Source organism: Orbicella franksi, chromosome 15 (assembly GCF_964199315.1).
Source record: "Orbicella franksi chromosome 15, jaOrbFran1.1, whole genome shotgun sequence".
Classification (NCBI taxonomy): Eukaryota; Metazoa; Cnidaria; class Anthozoa; order Scleractinia; family Merulinidae; genus Orbicella; species Orbicella franksi.
In genome coordinates this window covers 14,842,103-14,861,585 of record NC_138159.1, presented here as the reverse complement: position 1 = coordinate 14,861,585, position 19,483 = coordinate 14,842,103, and the positions used below count along the sequence as shown (strand labels likewise).

Below are 19,483 nucleotides of genomic sequence, written 5' to 3'. Positions count from 1 at the left end.
TTATCGGTGTTCTTCGAGTTGCATTGATTGATATTGACTCACCGAGTAAACACTGGTCTGGATTATAAAAACCAAGTGTTGTTTATTGTGAAATTGTTGATATTGATACATTTCAACTTAAGAGATGCAGTATAACCTAATTTACTGCAATGAACGAAATCAAGTTTAAAGATACTTTCCCACAAATTTCATATAATTTAATGTTAAAACACATTTCTGGTGGCATAATTGTTATGCTCAGAGTCACTTTTATTCTGTAAGGCCAAATTATTTTGAAATAGTGAAATATTCTTAAAAAAAAAAAAGAACACAAATAAAAAGGCTTGAGAAAAGAGTTCAAAAATTGCCTACTATATGTTCACATGCGACAAGCGGCTGCAGTTGAATACATGTCACCATGTGTTCCAGTGGTTTCACTGGAAGGCGGTTATCGGTGGTGCACAGTCGTTTATTTGAACTTAAACAACTGCCTAGATGTACCAGTACATTAAGATTAAATTTCTTTCACTGTCCCTGAAAAGATCCTCACGGGGAGTGGTCAATTAAGTTTTATGTTGTTCCCTTACTATACTCAATTAATTAACTTGCATTATGTTTACCCATGCTGCTCATCCTTGCCATACTCAAATTGTAAAGGAAACACCGCAACAGTTGCTGCAGACCTTACGATTGGCGAGGACATGAATGCACTAGTTTCTACAAAGCGACTTACCCAAATCCAACTTGACATTCGGCTGTAATGCTTGCAAAGATTTCACATGTTGTCTATGAGAGCATGGGATTTCTAAATTAATTCAATGACAAATTAACTGAAATTCGCAGGTATCATCAATCCAAGGAGCACAGGCTTGGTTAATGTGATAACAAAATTAATGGTAACCCTCAGGTACATGTGTCTGCTACCAAAGGGAACACAGGCTTGGTTAATGTGATGGCAAGTTATCTGCTACAGTCAGTAATCTTGTACCAAAAAAGAGACTGCTCTTTGTCTGGTCTCTCTCCTTTGACCTTCCTGGTTACGGTGTTTCTTCTGGGAAATTACTCATTATCAGCATAGGTCACAGAGACACTCAATTCTCTCCACCACATCAAGGTGACAGTTTCGCCAGAGAGGAAACATTTCTCAGTACCCCTGAGAGTACACGCTGAGTTAAAGCAAGGGGAAATTAAGTGTAACCCTCGGGTATCTGCTACCCCTGAGAGTACAGGCTCAGTTAATGCGACGGGAAATTAAGAGTAACCCTCGGGTATCTGCTACTCATGAGGGTACAGGCTTTGTTAACCCGAGAGGAAATTAAGTGTAACCCTCGGGTATCTGCTACCCCTGAGAGTACAGGCTCGGTTGATGCGACGGGGAATTAAGCGTAATCCTCGGGTATCTGCTACCCCTGAGAGTACAGGCTTAGTTAATGCGACGGGGAATTAAGTGTAACCCTCGGGTATCTTCTACCCCTGAGAGTACAGGCTTGGTTAACGCGACAGGGAATTAAGTGTAACCCTCGGGTATCTGCTACCCCTGAGAGTACAGGCTTGGTTAATGCGACAGCAAATTAACTGTAAGACTCAAGGAATCTGAGAGCACAAGATGTTATAGGCAGAATGGAGTTCCAACCAGCAACTCTGGAGCCTTTCTATGTATGATGTCCGCCCCATCTGAGGATCTGCAGCATGAGGTCTTTTCTGTGCTTATCCATGTTGCAATATCTCCAGTTGATATTATTGACAGTTGCAGGGCCATTTCTGATGAAGTCTCTGGCAGCCATGATAACCCCTATTCCACAGCTACCCACTCCAATCATCTTATTATCAATGGGCACTTGGGATGGCATTCCAAACCGCTTGAAATTTTGAGTAGAGTGCCAAAATTCTGCTTGGAGAGATGGGTGATGAGGGTATAATTCAAGAAGGAGACCAAGTGCTTCTTTGACACATGGAAGGGCAGTTGATGGCACCTGAGAAGTCAGCCCATCATCAAAATATAAAAGCTGACTAGCAAGGTTGACATAGACAAGTCCCCAGTGGTTCACCATAAAGACTGGTACAAGTATTTGCTGCACGTTGTCAAACGCACCTATGCGCGAAGCTCTTGCTTTTAACTGTGCCAGCTTGAAAGCTTTGTCATTAACCTGCATCCACTGAAAAAATTCTGTTGGAAAGTGTAATGTGTCCTCTCTCCCCTGTGTGGTGCTTTCCTCAATGTATTTGCCAATACACACGTCAATGACAAAGCTGTCAATGTACCTTTCTTCAGCGAGATCACAAAAAGAAATGACATCAATTGATTTGGGATCAAATCTCAGAACTGAGCTTGTTGTTGGTCGATTCCACAGGACTGATTGAAGAACTGTGAGTTCTCTCGATGTACAATTGAGTCCAGAAAGCCACTTAGCTTCTGCAGCTATCTTACGTTTCGTTTCAGGAATTTCACAAAATTTTTGAAGAGTCCTCAAGCCTTCTTCTGTGAACTGGCCAAATCCTTTAATCACAACGCCAGAAGGATGGTTTCCTTTTCTTCTCTCTTCACTCAGAAGTTTCTCTGCTGCTCTGACAACTGCTTCACATGGACGTCGCACCAGAGAGAAGGGATCTATAAAGGAGAGATGACTGCATGCTATCTGAGCATGCAAAGAGGTAGGTAAGCTAGAGATAGAGGATACTGGAGGTATTAACATGTCCAAAGCAGCTAGTTCAGCCCTTGTTGAAGCTGTGGATAGAGCAGAAGCCAGCTGAGTACAAGACTGTGTTGCCCTGCCTTTGTTACAGCTGTTTGTTTGCCCAGCTTCATCTTTCTCTTCAGAAGAATTTGATTTAGCAGGACTTGGTGCAGGGGCAGTTTGTGCATCAGTGAAGTCCAGCTGTTTCGGACCACAATTCTGCTTAGGAGCATTTGATTCTGTTACTTTATCAGAAAAGTCTGTCAGTTGCTTCAAGTATTCGGTCTCCCAGCTATCATGGTTGTACTCTAAAAGGCCGGACACAATATTCTCGTCAACGCTTGTGCCCTTGCTTTTATCATACACATATACCAAAAAATCACCACCAAAAATTTGATTGAACAAGTTGTCAATTGCGAGTATCCAATCTCGGTGCTCTTTTGACCACTTTCTTGAGTCAATGGCTTTCCATCCACATCCACGAAAACTGAACTTTTTCCGTCCTAAAATTTAACATGAATGAAAAATTTAACATGAATAAAATGTTTCTGAAATACAGTCGAACCTCCGTCAACAAACACCTCCCCTAGGCGGACACCTCTCGTAAGCAGACACTTAGTTATGTTCTCAGCTACAAACAAACACTATATTTTTAACTTCCCGTAAGCATACACCTCTCTTAACCAGACACTTTTTCTGGTCCCGAGGGTATCCGCTTACGGGAGGTACAACTGTAGTTTTCAAAGCACTGAAGGGTCTTCATGGTGACCACGTCAACAAGTGGAGGCAGAAGTCAAGACAATAAAAATTAATATTTCTGTCTAATATTTACACTTATTAATTGGTACACATTGCATTCTCTTAATACCTTTTGAAATATATAATAATCGATGACTAATTGTCAACCCATCCAGCTCCCTGCTAAACAAGTGTGGGGAAAGAGGGGGGGGGGGGGGGGCATTGCATGACTACACGCTGAATGGCAACAAACAATATTAAAATATTAAGGGATGTGTTTTAAAATGTTAAAGAACTACTGGAATAAGTTTGCCATCACCAAGATCTCAAGTATTATACTCACCAAACACAATGGAATTCTTGGCTTCACGAAAAGAATACCGCAATGACAACAGCATTGTTGAAAACCAGTGAGTTAGAATTTGATCCACTATAAAGTAACAAATATGCAGTATTTAGTACAGCCCACCAGAACATTGTATTGTTTAGTAAAGGGCCATCTAGGGTCATCTGGGGCTAAGTATGTAGGGGGACAACAAGTCCATCTGGCCTGTATCCCTGTACCTATTATATCGATTGTTAACAGTAACTTTGATATTATAATAAGACTGAGCTTACATGACTGCCCTGGTGCTGATGCATCATGGTTTGTTGCTTTTGAGTATAGATTACGATGAAGCTTATGCGATGCTTCGAAGCCTTGCCCAGAGTACTTGTAAAGGGAACGGAACTGGCGCAGTAACATGGCACTGTGGTCTATCACCAGGTGTCCATAATCGCCTGTTCCAAGATGGACACCAAATAGTTTCTTCAAAAGAAAGCCCCACTCTTTACACTGAAATTTCAAACAAATACATAATGGCATAATGAGAAACCATACATGTAAGCTGCAGACATGAATTTTTATGAATGCAATTTCCAATGTGTGAAATTCTGTAAGAAGAACTACATGTAGTAATGAAGTTGAACAGGAACAGAGCTTCAGCAGAGTGAAAATGAGCAAAAAAGTCAGGAACCTGGTTACCTTCACATCATGCATATCAATAAGCTGCTCTTCACCTTCCTCAAATACCCTATCACGTATTGTAAGAGCAATATCTCTCCAGTCACAGCAGACCTTATGAGCAATAGAAACATAAATAACGTTTTAGGTTTTGAAATGTTTCTTCATGATGTTTATACACAAAAAAATTAATAGTGAAGATGAATGGTGATGAATACTTGCTGAGCTGCGAAGCAGCACTGACAATGAGGTAAATATAAATTCTATATCAATATACACCAAATCAGTGGATAACCAACACCAAAAGAGTTCCTTTTTTCTAAGAGATAAGAAAAAACTTGCGTGTGCAAGCCAGAATTTGCCAGGAGGTGAATAGCAAACACTATCCTGAGTTTGAGTAGCCTGTCTGAATCAGAGTGCAGGAAAAGCACTATCTACTGGTTTGGTATATACTAAAGCTGATTATCTTATCTGTTAGTGTGTAACTGGCCCACTCTCAGCCACGTGTCAACTGACACATTGTATATCAGTACAATGTAACTGCTAGTGCTCCTGGTTAAGACTATCATCGTCAAATTAAATACACCAATCATGCTGAACTGACAGTCTCATTTCAGTTCATCAGTGTCATTAAGTTACAGTTTAGTTGACCGTTCACCTTTTTAGCAACCATTCCATAATTTTTAAGAAAAACAACTGAAATCTTTTGTACCTTTTTGAAAAACATAACTTGGAGTTCAGCTGCATAGCTTGCAAAGGGGTCTTGTTTTATGAACACTTGTGGACGAACTAAGCTTGTCTTCCTTCGTTTCCGCTTCGGCTCACTAGGAACATCTGCAAGGTTATCTAGGGTGCTCAATTCAAGAAACTTGTCCTCGACCTCCTTTAGCTTCATTTCCCATTCATTCTTACAGCTGATCAGGAATTTTTCAAAATCTGAAAATGCAATTGAGAGCTGTGTATAACATCATCTGGAACAACCAAGGACCCAACAAGATACATTTTTTGGCTGGGCAAGACTCAAGGCAAGCTTTCTATTTCTAGTTTCTTAAATTCTATTTTTGCTAAATGCAGTACCTTTGATCCAGTTTGTACCTATATAAGCCAAGTCTGTTACACGTCAGAAAACAACACCTTTGTTGATATATTATACAATTATCTAATTGGCTGACTTAAATAAAATGCCTGGTCAAATAAAAGGCTAAATCCTAAAAAGGTAATTTTTCAGCATTAAATTGTGAAACTGCACTATTGAATCAGACCCCTTGCTCAACTTTTAAGGATATTATTTAACAACTTTAATAGGGAGAATATTAACTTTATCCATACCGCTGCCTTTCTCAATCTTGACTGTTTCCTGTCTAACCCCATAATCCCTTGAGAACTCCCCACATTCCAGGATTTCAGTGACATACTGCAAAATAATAACTCTTGTTTAATACATTTGTAGACAAAACAAGCCAGAAGTCTCCATGAATTGAATCTTATTGTCCAGCCCATCAAATTACCTTCACCTCACTACATCAAACCTGCTACTTTTCATGTTTTCAAAGATAAAGTTATTGTTAAACTTGTTCCTCCATTGCTTTAAAAAACATCCATGTGAACTCATGAAAAAAGGGCACTTAATAGTACTTAAAACCCCCTGTCAAGTAAATTTCTGAGGCACAATATGATTTGTGTAAAATGCTAATTCAGTGTGTTCCAAAATAAACATAAATCAAACTAGGAACCAAAAGCCTTTGATGGTGATGACAAAAACTATACATAAAGTGGGATTTATCATGATAACTTCAGTTTATAGGTAAAATTGGACTGAAATTAAATTAGCAGAAGGAAGAAATTTTTATTGAGATGACATGGCTAAATAAAAAACAACAATACTTATCCACTAACCATTTTTCTGTCTTCAAAAAATGTCACATAGTCCAAGATTACTTGTTTTCCTGTGCCGGAGCATTGCTTGTAGTAGTTTTGGACTTTTTCTATGGGGAGGGATCTCTCTACAATGCTGTCAAAATTCTTCAGAACTTCCCTCTCAAAGGACCCTGTGTAGGATATCACAGTCTTCAGTCAATGAATCATTGAGAACAAAACAGGAACAGTAACAGGAAAAATATTGGACAGTGACCAGACAAAAAATAAAACCCACTTTACTTTTGTTATGTTATAAAAATACTTGACATGGATCTAAAGTGCATACAGGCACAACATTTCAATTGTTAGCATGTGATAGCTAGCAGTTATGGTCATTTTGTTATCACACAACAATACACAAACCAGAAAAAGATGCCACTTTTGTGTTGTTTCTCTCCACTGCTGTTTGCTGGCCAGGTTTCTGTTTTATAGTTATACGAGGAAATCCTTTACAACTTTCAGGCCCATGGTCAGACAAGGCTTGGTTCAGGTCATCAAGAGAGCCAACACGATGTGCAAATAAGCCCAAGGAACCCAGTAGCTGCTCACAATTTCGCATCTGACAATGAAGAGAACACAGATTAATGCTGCTGAGGTCTTCTTCAAGAAGAAATGTGAGGTCATCGCGTAGACCTGTGGATCTTCATACACATGAAAACGCAAAACAAAATAATAAATTATGAACATCCTAACCTGATTGGATGGTAACATTCCATTAAACAAACTTTGTATTAACAAAATGTTGTCACTAATCATGACCAACTGATACAACATGACTAACTTTTACAGGATGGATGTCATATCATATCTCAGGAAGTTTATGAACATTCGTGCCAATATTGATAGATAGTGCCATGACATTGTCAATATAGTGTGCCATAAATGGGGCAACTTTTCACAGGCTGTTTGCAAAAAATCAAATGATAGAAAAGTGTCTGGTAGACACTACTTGTACTTGTCAAAATTGAAATCAGGGTCTCTGGTTGATTTCACATTTGACAATCCACTTAAAGGAATATTAGTTTACCAAGTGAAATAAAATGAAGCCTGATCTCAGGTAAATGCCATATATTTTTTAAGACATAAAAGAGTGACATGCAATAACCATTTATTGTGCCACACTGTATACTCACCTGCCAATATTAACTTTGGATCGTAGGCAGTCAAGACACGTTTCATCTGGATTAACTCCATGACATTTGCATGCCTAGGAATTTAAAAAAAACTTGAATTGTGACAGTGATTCACCTTTAAATATTTTTTATTATTATTTACTTTGGTGAGACCCTACATGTAGCCTGGGCCAGGTTGGGTATAAAAATATGACTTTAGAATAAACTAACAACACTTACCCTAATGGCGTCACAGTACGCACAGAACTCAGTGTCATACCCCTTGCTACCAAGAACATAGTCTTCATCATCCTTTTTCCGCAGTAAAAGCAGAAGAGCTTTATAATCAAGTGTAACTGCAAAGTACAATGTATCAAAAAAGAATCACCAAGTCTGAGAGGAATCCAAAAGCTAGTATACAACACCACATCTAACTGTATTGTAAAATGTCTTAAGTTAACTAAAACTGCAGGCAATCATGGTGGCTTTGTTTCCCTAATGTTATAAAAGTTATGCTGACAACAACCTTGAACTTCTTTCTTTTATCCTTTCAAACTGGAATAATGAAGGCATCATAAGCCAAATTGCTGTTAACATCATAACTTTTTAATATAAATTTTTGCAAAAAGCTGAGGTCTTGATTAAAAATCACAGCTTCAGAGCAAATTATCAACCAAATGCTTGCACCACTGATTTAATTGGTTTGAGAGACAAGTTCCTTTTTCTTTCACCTTCAACAAACACTAACTGATACCGTCACAAGAAAGAACTGTTTTGCACAACTTAAGTTTTTCTATCTCTCAAACTGGAAATGCATGCAGAGTGCGCAAAAAAACTAATGAAATTGTGGAGTCTTGAACATTAATTATTGCATGCATACCTAATTTTTTTTTCACCAATGAAATACTACAGTGGAACCCCACTCTGTGGTCAGTGGACACCCACTTAATACAGACACCTGGATACTGCAGATAGTTCCATTTGCCCTGATGGGGAAAAGCCCATATATTTTCTCTAAAATTAACCACCTTAATACCAACACCAGATTATACGAACACTTTGACGTGTCCATTTGGTGTTCATATTAACCAGGTTCCACTGTACCTGTAAATTTGATGTGGTACTTTTTACCATCTACCACAATTCCACTTTTCTTTAGTTTTCTTTTCTGCTCGTTCAGATTTGTGATAAGCTGTGTAAGCTGTTCTCTAGAAAAATTAAAGAAAGAAACAAAAATTAAGAATAGACTTTTGGGGTTAAAAATACCTACTGGTCATTGAAGAGGCATATTCTTACTCTTACTCTATGTACATGTACATACAGGACATTAATCATTGGCAAGTGCAGCATATGTACATGACTTCTTGTTGAACAGAAGAGTAAAGTTTGTTATCATCATTCTTAATTTATTTTAAAACGAGACATTTTAACACCAATGATTTGCAAACAAAACTAACCTTTTTTCTTTACAGTTTGCACTAGCTACAGGATACACAGAAAGGGCACTTTCTGAACTTTTATTTGCAAAGTCGATAGGCACAAGCCCAACAGCCACTTGATCTCTGCCTAAAGATAGCAGTAAAATGGACATTAATTATGGGGTGCATTGCTAGGAATTGCAAAAAATTATTACCCAAATAGTATACACCAAAATGTCTAACAAGATAAATTTACCACTAATTATTCAACCAAATAACTAAAGTCAAGTTGAAGAGGTAAAAAGTTATAAAAGGGGTCAAAAGGTTCATGACAACTCAAAACTACAAGACCACAACAGGGGCAGAGCACATGTGATGTGATCAAAGGTGATACATCAAGACACTCACACTGCAAAATATTTCAAAATAAAAATAAACTGACCACATTTAAAGTAAAAGCAAAGATTGGTGATAGCTAACACAAGTAATGTCAAATGGCCACTTAAATTACATCAAAAATTGCTTAGTATGAACTGCAATCCTACGATCAAAACTTTTAACAAAAATGTTAGCATGCAACAAGTTTCAAGACTCTTAATTTTACCTCCTAGTGGGCGTCCATCAAGTTTGATGTTAAATTCCATGGTATCTGTATCAGATGACCACAGTCTCTGTTCCCTAATTGCCCACACCAAGACAGATGCCAGGTCCACTCCACAGGAATGGAAATCTGTGTTCATTTTCTGAATGGACATAGTTGTCCGTACAACTTTGAACACAAGTTTTTTTACTGCCTTTATTTCATTTTTAGTCAAGAGCACTGCAGTGTCACTGGAACGCTGAAAGTAAACATTAACTTTAATTGAACATAACATTTCATAACTAATCCAAAATCTTTAAGGTAACCCCATGGCATTAAGACAAGTCTAGGCAGCTTATAAATATAAAGTTAAATGAGGTAATAAAAGGGCATGGAAATGCCTAAGTTTTTCACGTTCACGACCAAATCCTGAGAATTCGTCACCAAACTGAATTCCTCATTACCCTCTACCTGAAGGCCTTCTGAATTTTTCAAAATGTTCAAACCAAAACCCATGACAGTATCCATGGCCGTAATGGGCTTTTATGCAGTAGTTTTCGGAAATTGGCACAGCTTTACGAAAATATCTGTTGCTTTGACGCCATCTTGGATTTCATTAGTTCTAATGTCCACTTAGTAGTATTGGAATGCTCCACCATTTGACAGTGATGTGCACTAGTCCATGCAACAATTAGCCCAGAAGCTTAATACTTATAACGTTAACATATTATTTTGTTTTTATAATACTGAATGAGAATGTAGTTTTCCACTTCAATAAAACATGGCACCTAAGTTTTTGGAGTTCGCGACCACTCAGGAAATACTCAGGAACCAAATGGCTTAGGATAAAAAGTTAATTTCGTGTCCTGTAATAACTTTTTTAGGTATCCACCAAATGGTTCCTCTCTTTTATAAACAACAAGGTTAAATAAGTGCTTTCCAATACACAGATACTTTGCAAAAGCATTAATTTTGGAAATGTCAATCCTTAAATAGAATCAGGGTTTAAGAAGTTTTGAGGTACACACTCATTTTAAATTGACAGGAGTACACCCCCCACCCCCTCCCCCTTACCAGATCAGTTTAATCAAGCAATTTATAACATTAATTTTGTTTGTTAAGGGTTGAACTTACCCCACTTCTTCCAAGCTGAGTCAGATTTAGCAGCGTTTGCCAACCAGCGTCTGGTAATCTTGCTTGGAGCTTGAAATATAGCAATACCCAGTCAGGCACTCTCATACTTTCTACCACTCGCAGGTATGTTTCAGGCAACAGAAGCTCTTCCAGTCCTTTTTTTGATCCCTTCGCGTCCATGACCAGGTTGACAATTTCTGAAAGGGTTTCAGAAACATTGCCTTTGTCCTTCTCACTACCATATAGAAAGCTGTTACCCAATACACAGGCCAGAGTCTCGTGGTACTTGGCCAATACACCATCCAGCTCCACAGCGACTTTTCGGCATTCCTGTGACACTTTCCTCTTTTTCAGAGTTGGACCAATTGAGGGGCTTTTCAGTGTCTCCTCGATCACACTGCTGCTGCTACTGCTGCTGCTGCTGCTGCTGCTGCTGCTGCTGCTGCTGCTGCTGCTGCTGCTGCTGCTATCACTGCTCTCATTTGGGCAATGAGACGGGGAAGATGTTGCCAATGGGGTGAAAAAAGGGAGAAAAGAATTCACGCACTTGCTCTTCTTTTCAAGTTCCTGAAGTTCGGACTCCAGTTCGGCGATTCTTGACTGCAGTTCTTGCAATTCGTGGGAGCCATGATTTGAGTGGAAGCTTTTCCCGCCTAAACTGCATAGTGGCTCACATTCGTCTAGAGCGATCCCATTCAGTGCATCCACAACAGGGATAAATTTAGCCGATCCCACAAACCCATCTGGAGAAAGATCTCGCTGTCGAAGTAGTGCAGCGCAGAGACCAAACGAAGAGACAACATGGAGTTTGATTGGCTGCATGTTGAATGAACAACCTCGTTTGGCGGGCTTCAGATCTGCTGGGGCCACAGAGCGTATTTCCTCGGGAAATCGCCGAAAGATTTCATTTTTGGCAAACACATTTGGTTTAACACCACACAGACTTGACGTAAGCACATACCAGTGCTTTCTAGCGTCGAGATTCTTGCCAGTTACTCTCGAAAGCGACCAAGGCGATCGATGAACGCCGTCCACATCCATGACGAAAATCGCGCCGAATGAATCGAAAACCGACTCATTGTGCTTAATAATTTGAATTTCGCGCTCAAGTAGGGCATTATTAAATAAGTGAACGTTTAACTTACAAAATACCCTGCAGATTCTTGTCGCAAAGCTTGATTAGAGTCGTCGTGACCATGTACAATGTACAAACATTGTTTGCGACCGGGAAGTCTGGACACTAGTATTGTGACGACGTGATTTTCCGACGACACAATAGTGTGTCACGAACAAGTCACGAACAGGCCAACAGGCACGTTGGACTCGCGTGAAACGAGCTTATCGTTCGTGAGAACGGGAATGTTGACATTCGGAGTTCGAGCTAGCCGGATTCGATCTTCTATTCAAAAGTACGCGGCCAGGCCAGGGGCCCGTTTCTCGAAGGTCCCGAAAAGTTTTCTTACCCGAAAAGCCGTAGCAAAATCTCAAACCTCTTGACTACAGAGCTGTTTTCTTCATACATTCTTAATACGGACAGAGGTTTTCTTCATACAAGAAGTTCCGGGCGTATACACTTCTCTGTCTTTAAATACCGATTAACGAAAAATGGCTTTTCAGACCCGAAAAGATTCCGGGACTTTCGAGAAACGGGCCCCAGTTTCGTGTTTTTATCAAGTTGTATGAATGACGGCAATAACTGTTCGCTTCAGTTGAGTTAAAATCAGTAAACCCAACCGTAGAAGTGTTCTTAATATGTCAAAATAGGCTAACCCCAGCCTCTACATTTTAGAATATGACAGCAGTATAACTTTTCGTAAACCGTGTTTGCTACGATTAAAACCGATAACAGGTAATTGTTTTGTTGACGGTATGTATTCGGAACTTCCGGAATTTCCGGCATTCAGAGAACACAGCTCTATCAACTCTTTTTGACATGTAACAGTAGCAGACTTTGTGCAAACCGCCTTGATGACATTCCCGGACCACAAGCGCAAAGATAATTAGCACATCTTAGAGAAGTGATTGACATAACATGGCACATTTCATGATCGCATGCTGAGATTTTTTTTTGAGACCTAAGCCCCTCATGAAGCAAATTAATGTAATAACAGTTTTAATTATAGTCTTATGCAACAACCTGCAAAAAGCTTACATAACCTATGTTAATTTCAATAACATGAATCATTTTAACTACAAATATTCCGTCATAACACTTGATGACTCAACGACTCAGATGATACTCACTTGGGCAATTTAGGCTTGTCTATGGGTTTCACAGACGAACTTCAAGAGCGATTCGCTGACCAAAGGACGCCGTTGCATCAAGGTTTGTAGAACTTAATTAACATCGTTAGCTGTTACGAAGTACAAAATACGACTGGCTACAGAAAAAAAGAGAGAAAAAAAGTAAATTAAATCATCCAGAGATACTGAAGATTAAAATTCTGCAAAGCGTCCATTTACATCTAAAAAACGATATGTAGATATATATTTTTTTTCCATGAACGTTCCAGCAGAAACCATTACAATAAATAAGATCTATTACGTAATTCCCTGCAAGTAGGCGAAAGGCATTCTGTTCATGTGTAGAAAGATGAACTTTTTGCGAGACGAACTAGGTGTTATTAGTTTTACGTTAGGAAATCTGCAGTTGTTTCCGTTATGACCTCATACACTAAATGAATCAATAAAAGACGCGGGAATTTGTTTCAAGCATGGAATAAACACTCAGTGCAAATTATATAACTGTACGTAGTTTTTACAGGACAAAGAAGAGGTCCGACTGTTAAAGCTTGTAAAGTTTTATGGGTCGTGGTCGGGATTTCAAATATTGAAGCGGAATTAAGAATCTGATTAAGCTAAAAATTAAACCTGAGCGTTTCCTTCACTTCAGTCGCATTTTAGCCTGTCCCTCACTTCAGTGTAGTGCAAAGTACACAGTCAGTATGTAAATTTCAGCTCTTGCCACAGGTCTTCCGGTCCCTTAATTCATTGCCTATTGTTGCAAATAAATTTCCTTCTCAATCTCGCTTTGTTTTATGTCTATTACTTAAGGTGCTAAAAGTTTACCAGTCAAACAAACTGCATAATAGATACGAAATAGATGGATTGTGTAACGACGACAGTGTGAAATAGGAATAGACTATGCTAATAACACGAATTCTATACAACTGATATTAAAAGTGGACTTTGGCCCTCTTTCCAGTTCGGAAACCGATTAAAACCGATAAAGTGTTAACCGAGGGATTAATTTTCCAGTCACGGTTTGAAAACGGTATTCAAGATAAGAAATATATAAGTCACGAGCAATGTGGCAAAAATATTTTGGAAAAATAGATATTGGCTGATAGGCAAAGATGGTAAACAGGGATCTAGGCTTATACTAACTATGTCTTAAGGGCTTTAGCTGTGATGTGAACAACAACCGTTCAATGTAGTACTGCCGTTAAATATGTCGTGGTCGGTCTTACCAACCTAAGAATGCCAAAATTAAGTAGTTTTTATCTCATTCCAAAATTATTTTTAGTTGATAAATATTGATCAGGTCCTATCATTCCCTACCGCAATGCGACTTTCCTTCCGATAAGGTCAGAATAATTACCGCCAAATCCAATGAAGGGCGAAAATATGAGCCACAGTAAACGTTGTTAATGAAATCATGTGTCTATTACCTTGTTAAACCATTCTCAACAAGAAACCGATGCGGCGAAAAAGAAAAAAAAAGGAACAAAGATGCCATTTTACCATGATTGTAACAGTGGTCTATGCTGACGCGGGACTATATTGGTCCTTTAAAGACACGACAGTTACATAACACCATGTATTGTTATGTTTGTTTTGTCTACATCGCTTTCATATTTATGCTCAAACCACACCGCACTTTCATCAGTAAACATGCGCTAAAAGAACAAAACTTTATTTGAATTTCCATTCTATTTATTTTGTGGCGGGCGCCACCCTAATCATTGATTACACTTGGCTGAGCACTAGAGAGACTAGCATTATGAAGGCAACCAGTGAAATAGAACCCTCTCGATATATCATAGACGCCTGTTTAAGAACAGAAATGGAATCTCGAATCGGATGTCGAGGTTATCTTTTACCTCCAGCTTAAGTTTTCAAACCCGTTTTCAAAGGGCGAGGTGAACCGCTTTGTTTAACTCTGAATTTAGGTTAACTGGTTATCGAGAAACCACTCAGTTGAATGACCGAAATTAATATATTTGTGAACACTGTTTCAATGCGTTAACGGTTAAGTTTGCTACCTTCTCAGGTGTTACCTAGTTCCCTGTCGTTAAGAAATTTTAAATTGTTATTTTTATCAGCGAATTTATTTTTTGAAAGTGAAAGGAACTCATAAGACCGTGATTCGAACTATCCTAACAGATAAGAATTTTATACTTAGCAAAACAAAGCAATTGAGTGTAATTCAGGTTTGGGTTCAACAGGCTTCAATACGTTTAAGACTGGCCTTTATTATATTTTCCAACCTTTCGGACTACCTTTTGTTAATTGACACTCCGGTGTGGGTTTTATTCAGCACTCTCTGCGCTGAGGTCCCATTCAGCCGGCTTTGGCAATTTGCAAGAAGGCAGATCGAGAACAATATCTTAATTTACAGCGCCCACCATCATGGCAAGTGTAACGTACAAGAAAGGTTTTTTTTTTTTTCTTTGTTTTCCCTACTGCTTATTCTTAATTGAGACTCATTACAGATTTACACCAAGTTCATTCCCGCAGCAGAGTGTGATTAATCATGCATGTTTCCCTAGGTTGTTATTGATTTTAACCTTTTTTTTTAATACCTTGTGTAACTGACAAAGCCACTGACCCTATTGAAGCGTTGAAACAACGTAGTGCTAGTGATAGTATACACCTGTGTTTGCTCATTTGCAAAATTGAAGAAAAAATCTATTACATTTAGAAAAGTGAATTTTAAGTTACGTTAGCCTTGAAAATGGTGAATACTGGGTGTAAGTATATGAGACGTTTTGGTGGCAGCTGACTGTGGAGAGAATGGTTGTAAGAACAAAATAGCTCAAAACCTATAGCTACTTACTTAATTACGCAGATCTACGATTTAGATTGCTCTAGAACTAGCTATGTGGCCTTAACCGATTTTACCGTAACAAATAATAATAATAAAAAATGCACTTGTTTGAAAATTGAGGGCTTTGGATAATTTCAACTTACCAAAATAAAAGTATTCTGATCACCATGAGATTTAGACTATTATATTATTCAAGGGAAACTACAGCACAACATATGGAATCATTTTGACATTTTAGCGTCCGGAAAAACTGACATAATTGCAGAATTAGGGAGACTCTGTTCAGTCAAGAGCTAAAGCCTTGTCTAAATGTCAACGTCAGTAGCGAGATTAGCTGTTACTTCTGATGACGTCTAGAGAGGTTAAATTACTATCTGCAGATCTTTTTTCTCAGTGTAGGTTTCAAACCTCAAATATTTAAGATAAAAATAGTTTTCCAAATAGATGTATATGTAACTGTTAATTTGAAAAAATTGTGTTGAATAGGATAGCATTAAAAGTTCAGACACTTTCACTCCTCAAATGAATTAGAATCCTTGATCAAACAAAATATTTATTTGTAATCGCGCCGATTTACATAACTTTGAACTCAACTCTTTAATTCAGAACACGACCTGTTTTGAACCCTTGCGTGATCGATTTTTTTTTTTTTTTAATGACGCCCGCTTTGAATACAATTGTACAGTCAAAACAGTGCTAGATACCGCGACAGCTAATTAGATTCTGGTTTAATGAAGGCAATGCCATCAAACGACTTGTGCAGCCTTAACATGAGAGAGAAGAACGGGAAGAGGTAATAACAAAACAAAATGAAGACTTAGAAGGGAAAACAAAAAAAGACCTTATATGGGCAATGATACCGAAGAGTGTGTTTAAAAGTAAGAAAATGAACCGTTTAATGGGCATAAACAGCGTTCTTTGTTAGCATTGTGCTTTAATAAAAATTAACACGCCAAAAAAATGTAAAGAAACATACTGGACAAAAATGATCATATATAACCTCTAAAAAACGCCCGCTTTGGCTAAGTGGCTTAAAAATGAATAACCTCTTTGACCTCATTCATCCTGGACCCCACCAGCGTATTGTGTACTGCGGAGCTAAATATAGCAAATGTAGATGTCAGGGTTTTTTGTCTTCGCATACAAAACTAAGAGCAGAAATGGCGTTAGACGAAGAAACTTAAGCTAAAAGGCCAAACTTAAACAGCTTGAAACTAGCTAAAAAAGCACTTCTTTAGTAAATGTACATAACAAATAATTTTCCTTATCCTACTTGTGAAAAGTCAAAAATGTGCCCGCTTTTTCGTGGAATGCCGCAGCAGTTCTACGGATGGTAAGCAAATTAATGTAATAACAGTTTTAATTGTAGTCTTATGCAACAACCTGCAAAAAGCTTACATAACCTATGTTGATTTCAATAACATGAATTATTTTAACTTCAAATATTCCGTTATAACACTTGATGACTCAACGACTCAGATGATATTCACTTGATCCTTTTTAAGAGATGGACATTTTAGGCTTGTCTATGGGTTTCACAGACGAACTTCAAGAGTGATTCGCTGACCAAAGGACGCCGTTGCATCAAGGTTTGTAGAACTTAATTAACATCGTTAGCTGTTACGAAGTACAAAATAAGACTGGCTACAGAAAAAAAGAGAGAAAAAAAAGTAAATTGAATCATCCAGATATACTGAAGATTCAAATTCTGCAAAGCGTCCTTTTACATCTAAAAAACGATATATAGATATATTTTTTTTCCATGAACCTTCCAGCAGAATCCATAACAACAAATAAGGTCTATTACGTAATTCACTGCAAGTAGGCGAAAGGCATTCTGTTCGGTCAACACTTTATTCAGGTGTGGAAAGAGGAACTATAAGTGAGACGAACTAAGTATTATCCGTTTTACTTTAGGAAATCTACACTTGTCTCCATTTTGATCTCATACACTAAATGAATCAATAAAAGACGCGGGAATTTGTTTCAAGCATTAAATAAACACAGTGCAAATTATATAACTGTACGTAGTTTTTATAGGACAAAGATGAGGTGCGACTGTTAACGCTTATAAACTTTATGGCTCGTGGAATGCAAATAATGAAGCGGAATTAAGAATCTGATTAAGCTAAAAATTAAACCTGAGAGTGCTCTTCACTTCATTCATATTTTTAGCCTGTCCCTCACTCCGGTATAGTACAAAGTACACAGCCGGTATGTTAATTTTAGCACGTGTTAGTCGTGTTCCGGTCGCGTTCATTGCCTATTGTTGCAAATAAATTTGCTTCTCAATCTTATTTTCTTTTATGCCTATTACTTAAGATGCTAAAAGTTTACCAGTCAATCACACTGCATATTATTAGGTACTAAATAGATGGACTGTGTAACGGCGACAGTGTGAAATAGGGATACAATATGCCAATAACACGAATTTTGTACAACTGATATTAAAGTGGATTTTGGCCGTCTTACCGCCGGCTCAATTCGGAAGCCGTTTAAGAACGATAAATTGTTAACTGAGGGGTTAATTTCCCAGCTGTTCGAAAACGGTTTTCAATTAGATAAGAAATATATAAGTCATGAGCAATGTGGCAAAAATATTTTGGAAAAATAGATATTAGCTCATAGGTAAACAAGGTAAATAGGGATCAGGAGTTATACTATGACTTAAGGGCTTTAGCTGTGATGTGAACAACAACTGTTCATTGTAGTACAGGCTAGTACTGCCGTTAAATATGTCGTGGTCGGTCTTACCAACCTAAGAATGCCAAAATAAAATAGTTTTCATTCCATTCCGAAACTATTTTTAGTTGATAAATATTGATCGGTCCTATCATTCTCTACCGCAATGAAACCAATGGGACAGAATAGGACGATCACTATAATTACCGCCAAATCCAATCAAGGGTGAAAATATGAGGCACAGTAAGTGTTGTTAATGGAAGCAGGTGTCTATTACCTTGTTAAACCATCCTCAACAAGAAACCGATGCGGTGAAAAAAAAAAGGAATAAAGATGTTATTTCACCATTATTGCATGGGTAGTCTATGCTAACGCCGGGCTATATCGGTCCACTGAAAATACGACAGTTACATAACGCTGTCTATTGTTTTGTTTGTTTTCTCTGCAGCATCGCTTTCATGTTTAGGCTAGGCTCAAGCCAAACTGTACTTGCAATCCGTAAACACGCCCTAAAAGAACAATACTTTATTTGAATTTCCATTCAATTTGCTTTGTGGCGGCGGCACGCACCCTAATCATTGATTACACTTGGCTGAGCACTAGAAATACTAGCATTATGAAGGCAACCAGCGAAATAGAACCCTCTCGATATATCATAGACGCCTGTTTTGGAACAGAAATGGAATCTCGAATCGTATGTTAAGTTTTCAAATCCGTTTTGAAAGAGCGAGATAAACCACGTTTAACTCTTAATTGAAGTTAATTGGCTATCGAAGAACCACTCAGTTCAATGACCGAAATTACGTAATATATCTGTGAACACTGTTTCAATGCGTTAAGTTAATTTTGCTGCCTGCTCAGGTGTTTCCTAGTTCCCTGTCGTTGAGAAATTTTAAATTCTTAATTTTATCCCCGACTTTATTTAGAGAAAGAGAAAGATCGTGATTCTAATTATCCTTACAGCTAACAATTTGTACTTAAGCAAAAACAAAGCAATTGAGTTTAGTTCAGTATTGGGGTCAACAGGCTTAATATGTTTAAGAGTGGCTTTGATTGTATTTCCTAACCTTTTGGACTACCTTAAGAGTAGTTTTGTTAATTCGGGTGTCGGTTTTATTCACCACTCTCTGCGCTGAGGTCCCATTTACCGGGCCCTGGCAATTTGCAAGAGAGCAGATCGAGAACAACTAGAGCG

General features: G+C 38.2%; 1 protein-coding gene and 1 long non-coding RNA gene across 3 annotated transcripts in view; one reads left to right on the top strand and one right to left on the bottom strand.

Moving 5' to 3' along the window:
* Nucleotides 1–19,483, top strand: part of LOC145470193 (uncharacterized) — a 370,979-nt gene that overhangs the window by 164,008 nt on the left and 187,488 nt on the right. The gene's annotated exons all lie outside the window — the stretch shown is intronic.
* On the bottom strand, nucleotides 1,281–12,651 carry LOC145470192 (uncharacterized). The gene is made up of 14 exons (XM_081454025.1): nucleotides 10,557–12,651; nucleotides 9,447–9,681; nucleotides 8,882–8,990; nucleotides 8,529–8,632; nucleotides 7,665–7,780; nucleotides 7,446–7,519; nucleotides 6,676–6,953; nucleotides 6,292–6,443; nucleotides 5,725–5,809; nucleotides 5,108–5,331; nucleotides 4,417–4,509; nucleotides 4,011–4,227; nucleotides 3,736–3,822; nucleotides 1,281–3,157 (listed from the first exon to the last, which is right to left on the bottom strand). The coding sequence occupies exons 1-14, from the start codon at nucleotides 11,595–11,597 to the stop codon at nucleotides 1,632–1,634; spliced, it is 4,341 nt and encodes a 1,446-aa protein (XP_081310151.1). The 5' UTR covers nucleotides 11,598–12,651; the 3' UTR covers nucleotides 1,281–1,631.